The sequence below is a fragment of the Rhamphochromis sp. 'chilingali' genome, assembly GCF_963969265.1.
Source record: "Rhamphochromis sp. 'chilingali' genome assembly, chromosome: 15".
Lineage (NCBI taxonomy): Eukaryota > Metazoa > Chordata > Actinopteri > Cichliformes > Cichlidae > Rhamphochromis > Rhamphochromis sp. 'chilingali'.
In genome coordinates, this window is record NC_137942.1 from 1,059,230 (window position 1) to 1,067,930 (window position 8,701).

The following is an 8,701-nucleotide window of genomic DNA, read 5'->3' on the forward strand; positions in this document are numbered from 1 at the left end:
AAGCACATGACTATCAATACACCATAGAAACACGAGACAAGCAACAGGGGCGGGTAAAGGGTAAGAGAGAGCCGGCGTAGACAGCGCATCCGGTCCTGCAGCATCTGTGCTGGTCCAGTTGACTGCTATCTTCCCCGGTAGGGCACAAGCATCGAAGGCGTTGGAAAGGGAGGGGGATGAGTGAGTGCTTGTCAGTGTAAGTGTGTGTGTGTGTCCAGAGTTCAGCGGAGACAGTGTCCTTCGCACTATCAGGCTAAGTAAACAGTCTGCCAGCCAACCCAGGTGTCCTTCATGGGACGGGAAGAATAGTCATCACACAGTCGTTATCAGGGAGTTGTTTTGGTGGGCTCCAGCCTTGGGCCTGCAGCTGGGGCCGTGGTGTCCGAATGTTGAATATTGTTGATTTCTGAAATGAGAGAATTCACAAAGGAGCAGATTTCTAACCTGTTGGCGGTTCTTTAGTGTGCTCTGTGGTTATGGGAGCGTTGAGTCACACCTGTTCCTGGTGGGAGACGGACTCTTCCAGGAATCCTGGGGTTGAACCTGGACAGTACCTGTACGTTTTTGTTACCACGGCATGGAAAGGTTTAGGTGTGAGGATGATTCGTGGCTTCCAGCGTGCACTGGGATGGTTTGCACCGGGGTTGTTGGTTTGAAGCCAGTGAAGTGGTTGCTTTGTGTTGGGAAAGAGTGGAACCAGTTTTTCAGGTGTAATGGTGCAGCATCAGCAGTGATGAGGATGCTGCGTTGGTCTGCTGTGGTGGAGGTGATGGTGAAGCTGTTGATTGAGCCTCACCTGTGACTGTGAGCTGTGACTGAACGACTGAGGTCAGAAGCAGCAGAAAAGAGTTTCCTCAGAGCCGGAGTGAGGGTCTCCAACCATGAGGAGGCCCGGGACACGTGGGAGGAGATTATGTCTCACAGCTAGCATGGGAACATCCCTGCCACCTCCTCCAGAAGAGTTGGGGGGTCTGGGCATCACTGCCCCCGAGACCCAGATAAGTAGCAGAAAATGGATAAAATGTACGATTAGTCTCTCCTCAGCTCAGTTTTAGACGGAACATCTTCAGGAACGGAGCTGAAAAGCAACAGTCTCATACGAGCAGCTTCCTGAAAATGCTGCAAGAAAATCAGTCCAGCAAAGAAAGTGCTGCATCATTTCTCCATCTGCTAAACGCTTCGTCATGTTACGCTGCTTCACCCTGCAGCAGCAGCGCTTCCATGCTGCCGTCAGTTTTGATGATGCCGCAGGTCGTCGTTGGCTGGACGTCGGGTTTCGATGCTGCAGGAGAGAAAGATTTTAAATCAAATGAAATAATAAAATATTTCACTGATATTTCTGAGCAAACGCAGAGACAGAAGGACTGTGTGTGTTTGCATATCCTATTTCTGTTTCATTGATTGTAGCAGCTGGGGGTGGGTGGGGTTGGGGCAGGTAGGGGCTGGGGGGGGGGGTTAAGTGGCGTCACTGAGATGGAAAAACAGCCACGTGTCACTGCAGCCACACGCGGTCTCGTTTCCATCGCTGCTCCTGCAGACTCACCTTTAAAGCAGGTTTCATGATCAAATGTACTGATGGACCTCACGGGGACGTGGTGTCCACAGAGGGAGCGGTCCCCTCACTGTGTGAGCGTCTGTGTGTCCCTTCAGTAACACAGACACACTCGGGTTCTCTCATTTTTGATTTAAATTGTTGTCCTTGAACGTGACGTTACCTTCTCACCCAGGTGTGCAGCTGCTGGTCAGTCACGTGGTTCACTCTGTAGCTGGTGTTGCTAACCTCAGGTGTGTGCGTGCTCAGTCAGAGACACTCGTTGTGGTTTGTTTTGTCCTCCTGGCAGCACCAGGTGGGTGGTCTGTGTTTGTTTGACTTTATTTACCCAGCAAACACACACACACACACACACCTGCAGCAGGGACTTGCTCAAGGGCACCTTGATGGCAGATGTCTGGCACTTTCAAAATAAAGTTCAACAGAACTTCTTTTAAAGCAAATGATTGATAAAGAAAGAGCTGCTGTTTAAATGTGTGTGAGCCTTTTAAACAGGATGTCCTGATCATTAGATCATTTTTCCTAACGACAGCATCACGGCCTTTTGATTTTTAAATAAATCACATTTACAACACAAGTGGCTCCAAAGATGCACGTGCATTGGTTTCTATCTAATTGAATAATTATTTTAAAAGCTTTAAATTAAAGTAATAAAACAAGGCCTCGCAGACAGCCACGCCCCTAATTGTGCAAACTCTAAGCCTTAATGTGCAGGTGTCATCTATAGAGCAGGTTTTGTGTCGGGCTGTAAACACGACCGGCGCCTCTGCTGGACGATGAAGGAACTGCAGACTTGTCTTCCTTTTCCTGCTCCATGTTTCAGCCTCACAGTACACACATGTCTGAATAGCAGCTCTCTCTTTAACACTTTCTTGTTGTGTCTGGTGCTCTGTGGACTCACGGTCTCACTGTGGATCTGTTGTAGCACGAAGGTTAGCAACAGGAGCCAGAGGCTAAATGCACCAACAAAGACTGGGTCGTCCTCCAGTGTGGGAGGGTCCGGCCCTGCTTTGTGTCTCCTGCTAATCTGCAGGTAGTGACAAGTTGGGTGGAGCTGCAGCGCTGCACGGGGGCTGCTGCTACCAACAGTCTGCAGGTTGTTAACCCAGCCGCGCAGGTTAACGAAGCCTCGGAGAGTTTAACTTTACCGAATAAACTGCAGCTGTAGCTCGGAAGATACTGTCCTGGCTGAAGGCTTGATACTAATGATAGCTAGCTCATCAGTCTGAAAGCCTGTGTGTGTGTGTCAGTGGCCATCGTTCAGCCAAGTCAAGGGCAAACCCTCATCACTGCTGGCACGCCGGAGGTCACTTTTCCTGCTCGCACTGTCTCTGCTGCTCTTTTTGCTGTTGACGTGGGTTTTCTTCTTCTTCTTCTTTTAAATTGACGTTTTTTCTCGTTTAATTAGCGCGGTGCGTTTCGGAGGCAGCCATCGTTTAACCCCGACTCGTTTTCTCGCTTGAGCGCTCACAGAGGTGAGATACAGTAGATTTCAATTGGATTGCGGTCTGATTAGATTAGCAATTTCCTCCTATTAGTCCACACACAAACACACATTTGTACATCTGCACTTGTGAAGACGCTCATCTTCATAAGCTTAAACTAATTGTGGCTTCATTACAGAGCTCGCCTGTGAGGAAGGACGGCTGCACGTAGAGTTTTAAAGCAGATTTCAACAACTTCTTTATTCATGGATTAAAAAGGCATCGTTGAATCTAATTTACAAATACGTGATCTTCTTCGTCTGGTTTTTCCTCTTCTGATGAGCTCAAATTGAATAAAGCAGATAAAACAGGAAGCTAAACTTACCGTGCAGCTGCTCTGTGAATAGTAAGACTGAAGAATAGCTCCAAAAATGAAACACAACAAAATGCCTTCACTTCAGAAATAACCAGTAAGTCCCAAACATTGGTCCACATTTTAACATAAGAGCGCCACTTTCAAAATAAAATGTAAGCAGGTTTTCTTAAACATTTGCCAGATGTCCCCCACAGCCCACATGTCCTCTGTACGTCCTGCACGTTGAATTGAGGTCTTTGGTTTTTGGAAATGGCTCATTGTTCGTTAGTTATTCTAATTTCAAGAACATTTCTAAACATTGCTTCTCACATGTTCATTTTCTTACATCATATTCAAACACTTCTCTTAATGCTGTCCCATTACACGATGTTCCTGAATAACGCCTCACATTCCAAATATCTTTGTTTTTCCTCTGATGTTTGTGCTGCTCCCAGATGTTCATAAATGTTATAACTCAGTTTTCCCTTAAAATGTCCCCAGTTCCTAAGATGTCCTCACTTACAGGCCTTAATAGCTGATCCCCACAATGGCAGCAATACGAGCGCACACACACACCGCTCCCACGTACTATCGACCGCGCGGTATCTGCTGACTGAATCCTGTGTGGGGGCTGATTGGTCAGTGGGAGGCTGGTCACGTGATTTATGGCTGCGTCTCCATTTAATGGCCCCGCAGTCCTCCCTGGCCTCCTTTGTGTGTGCGTTCTTGTGTGTTTGCTTATGTGCGTCTGTGCATGTGAGTCCTCATGCATTATAGATGTACCCCTCCCCCCACCGCAGCTCGGAGAGCAGCCTCCTGACAAACGTCCTCCTCTTCATCAGCTCCTCGTCTGAACTTCGTTCCTTTTATTTCGCTCAGCATCTCATTTTTAATCCGCTCAGCCAATCAGATCGCGGCTCAGTTTAGTTAATCAGCCGTGAGACACATGGACGCAAACCTGCTCTGTGATGGGAGACGTGGCGAGGCAGTGACGTCGTGCTGATGTCACTGCCTGCTCTCAGCATTAACCAATCAGTCGTTTTCTTCCTGACCGTAAACGACGGACTTTGGCCGAACTTCAGCTCTTTGCTCAGAAACGTTCGTGTTGACTGTTTGTGGAGGAAGGACTGAGAAGACCTGGGTGGAGGGGTTTACTCTGTGTTAATAACGTCTAAGACATTTCATTAAAACAACATTTATGTCTGCATAATATTTTATTTGTTAGTAAGACTGGTGGATTTGGGTTAATGGTGGCAGCAGTCCTGCAGTAAACTGGCTGAGAGCAGGTTTGGTGCTGAAAGCTTAAATAAGTGCTACATCTGTCTTTATTGATTGTTCGGTGACAGCCGCCCGGGCTGATACGATCAAACGTCCTGATTTAAACGTTTGGGATTTGGTTGATGAATCGAATGATTGCGACTCAGTCATTTTGAACTTGTGTTAATATTAAGTTCATCCTCAGAACGTCCGGCGAGTATTTCGTTCAATAATCAGTTAGATTCATGAATATGTTTGAAAATCGAACATAGTTTTGAAAAGGTAAAACAGACCGATGGCGCTGTGGTTTGGCTCCACCTACTCATGTGTAAATCAGCCTGTAAGATTCCTTCTACGCGTCTCAGGAACGTTTAAAACCTGCTCCCAGTTTCACCTGCTGACTCATCGCTTCAGCTTTTGTCCTACTTTTAATCGTTTTCATGGCTCCTATCCAGAGATGCAGATGGAGTATACAGGGGACTGTCTGGTGTTTTGCTCGTGGGCACTTTGGCAGGAGAGACTGCTGCTACTGTACCGTCTGTAGTGCAGGAAAACGCAGTATAAATAGTCCCGAGCCAAAGTGATTACAGGCAGTTATTGAATTGAATTAGAGCATTAAAAGGTCGGCGGATGGCTGAACTCGCCTCCCTCAGCCGGAGCGCGCCTTTCCTTTAAATAGATTCCTGCAGCTAATGCCTGACAGGAAGTCGAGCTGTGAGCAACCATTACCTCATCCTCAAAGTTCAGAGAGAAGAAGAAACGGCAGCTCGAGGCCGTTTACTGGTCGTGTTTGCTTACTGGGAGTATTCAGATGAGCCCAGCACACCTCACAGGTCCTGAACGCGACTTAAAGACGTCCGTACGAAGGAATGCCCCTACGCTTTAGTGCTCGAGCCTCGACTTTAAATATTTAAAGGCTCGGGCTTTTAATGCTGTTTACATGACTTGTTCTTTATTTTAATATCCAGATGTGACGAGTTCATTCTGAATTAAATGGACGTGATTTTAGACTTTTACTCGTTTTTGTTTTTTCATCTTTTTAACTGAACAACGAAACTTGGTTTGGTTATTTTAGGTGATGTGGACTCTTCATGATTGCTGACTTGGTGCTTTTGAAGGGAGACTTGTTCTCGTTTTTGAGCGATCATATTACCCAGATTCTCCAAAGTCTTTGACGTTCGTTCATTTCGTGTTAAAGACTTGACATTCCCAACGATCAAGGACTCTGTCGGGTTTTTGGATGACTGGAAACTAAACTCGGTTAAACTGAGTGTTTCCAAACCAAACCAGAGCTGAGCGGGAATTAGACCAAAGAACTTTACCCGACATTTCAAAGGACTTTGTGATTTCAGCTAAAGACGCAGCTGCTGAGGTTTATGGGAAATGCAGTTCTTGCAGATGAGCTGTTCTCTAACAGTTCTTCTCTATTGGCTACAAATCAGGGCGGGGCACTGCGTGAGATCAGAGAGGGTCACGGTGAGGTCACGCTTCACAGCAGAGAGGATTCTGGGTAATAACTTCACTGTTCGCTCTCTGTTCCCACTCACTACAGGAGATCACATCACGCGTGAAAGAAAAATCTGATTTGGGTCACTGTTACCTGAACACACACACACACACACACACACACACACACACACACACACACACACACCCACACACACACACACACACACACACACAGTGACATGGTGCGCTCTCTGGGGAACAGGAAGTGGAATCAGGACGTTTTGGGAACGCAGGAAATTGATCCCGAAGGACGTTTGGGTCGAACAAACCAGATATTTGCTCTCATTAATTTACTCAGAGGACCGCAGAGCAGTGTTATTATCACGATGATGATGATGAGCATGGAAGGCCTCGGATGATTTCTTCATGAGTTGTACCTCACAGAGGAACGAGCGGAGGACTAACGAGGTAATGGAAGGGAAGTTGGTGGCCCGGTTAGCGAGGTGAGGCGGTGATGAATGAATCAAACGTCCCCGCATCAGTGTGAGCGTGAGCAGCCAGACAGGAAGTGAGTCATTTATCTTCATCATCTGAGCTGCCTCTTCACCCAGGTGTGTCTGGCATGAGTTCACCTGTGCTGCTGCAGACGGTTCAGCTTCGTTTAAGGATCTGACCCACAGTCACTGTGTCACCTGCAGCAGGTGGCAGTAGGCCACGCCCCCAAACAGACAGAAACTGGAGCCATTTACAGCTGTTGACACAGATTTTTACACACCTGAGAGAATCAGTGTGGGTTTAAGTGGATGACAGAATTGCCATCAGACAGGAAGTGCAGCAGAGTCCATTCATAAAGACGTTTTCACCTGGCTAAATCACCATGGTAACAGATGCTGTAAACATCACGTTCAGGGTTTCAGTTTAAAATCCTCTGTTGTCTCTGATTCAGTCTCTGCGGGGGGAACGTGGTTTGTTGTTGCACTTGATCTTTGATCTGATTTAAACGTGTCCTTCATCAGGCTGTGGGACAATAGGTTTAAAGTTTCAGAGCTCGAATCATCTCACCTTTGATTGGAGCAGGTGGCGCTCGTGGGGGCGGGGTTAGGTTTGGATGAGTCACAAACAAAGCCTGGATATGTTGCTCTGTAGTCTGGTCAGTGTGTGTGTTACTGTGAGGTTCCCAGAGTGAGTCTGGCGGCTCCTTACTTACTGCGTCGTTTCCACTAATGTGTAACTGTTCATTATTATTGTTGTTGTGGAGGCGGGGCTTCAGAAGGAGAGGAGAGCAGGAAACAGGAAATGCTTTATATACAAACATGTGACTAATTATGTGTTTAAAAATATTATTGACATACTTCTGTTATCATAACACTTTGCTCTGGCTTCAATGTATTTGATGCGCTCTGTCAGGTTTTAGTGTTTCCGTATTTATTGATGCAAAATTTGATTAAATGAGATTAAAATCACGTTTGCAGCAAAAATAGATCACACATGGTCCGTCAATCAGTCCTCAGAGGAGAGGTCCTGATTGTGTCACTCTGATGCTTATTGCCATGGGTCAATACCTGATCAATGCTGTATTGATCAGGTGCGGTGCTGGATGCATTTAAGAGCTGCTTGAAGAGCCGGAGAAACCCATCAGGAGGGCTGTGTCCTTTCTCAAGACGTGGTACAGGATAATTCCTGGTTTCAGACTTTATAAATTCAGCTTTTTATGTATAAATTCATGTGCAGCGAACGACATGTGAGCGTAGCTGAGACCTTTATCTAGATTAACGTGAAAAGCAGCTGCCTGAATGTTTTTTCTCTGCAGTAGTTTTAGTTTATTTAATGAAGTCATGCAGAATTTTACTTTCGTACTATGCATATTTTCAAAATAAAAGAGCAGTGGGTTGAAGTTTGGTGCTCGTTTTTTCCTCATAACTTCTAAGCACAGCTGATATCCACGCTGAATGTTCAGCGGTTGTTGATCAATGGTCGTTAGAATTTGCATATTTATGATGAAGGTGACCTCCCAGCCCGTTGTTCCTTCAGTGGGCTGGTTTCAGTCACCGTGCAGATGTTTGTAAGGTTGGAAACCTGCAGTCAGCTGAGACTGAAGGAGTCACTTCGATGAGAGATGAAATGTTTCAGATGAACAGAATCAACTTTTGGAGATAAATTAACAATGCAAAAAAACTAGTAATTACAAAAACATGTTTGTATAAGAGTGGACAGAAGCAGAAACGCCTCCTGTTTGATGATGATGATGGTGGATCAGTGAACCCACTCCATTTATTTTAAAGCAGCAGAGGCAGAGATGTCCCCGTGAAACCGAAGCGAGGCAGAAAAGCTGATGTCATTGTAACTGAACCGTTGTTTTGTTTCATGGAGGAAAACGTTCACAGTTCGGGTTCAGACGCGATGAGCCGGCGCCGCTCTCGTGATCGACCCTCGGCTGATGCTCTGTAGGGCTGCCACGATTTGTCGACTAGTCACGATTACGTCGACTATCAGACTCGTCGACGACTGATTTAATAGTCGACGCGTCGTTTGAAGCTTTGTAAGATCACAAAAGACGCAGGAATAAGTAGCAGGATTTAAGAGTGTAATAACGGACTGAAACAGAAGATGGCAGCACTGCATGTACAAGGATGCCAGCTGCCGTTAAACCCCGAAGAAGAAGAA

At 46.3% G+C, this 8,701-nt stretch overlaps 2 protein-coding genes across 2 annotated transcripts in view; one reads left to right on the top strand and one right to left on the bottom strand.

Moving 5' to 3' along the window:
* The window catches only part of stx1b (syntaxin 1B), a 53,140-nt gene that overhangs the window by 6,694 nt on the left and 37,745 nt on the right, over positions 1 to 8,701 (top strand). The gene's annotated exons all lie outside the window — the stretch shown is intronic.
* Positions 1,188 to 8,701, bottom strand: part of LOC308412089 (uncharacterized protein) — a gene marked incomplete at its 3' end in the record, with an annotated part of 17,181 nt that continues 9,667 nt past the window's right edge. The window contains exons 3-4 of the mRNA XM_080906180.1: positions 2,462 to 2,642; positions 1,188 to 1,282 (exon numbers count right to left, since the gene is read on the bottom strand). Coding sequence (XP_080762306.1) covers positions 1,188 to 1,282; positions 2,462 to 2,642 — 276 coding nt within the window. The remainder of the gene's footprint in view (positions 1,283 to 2,461; positions 2,643 to 8,701) is intronic.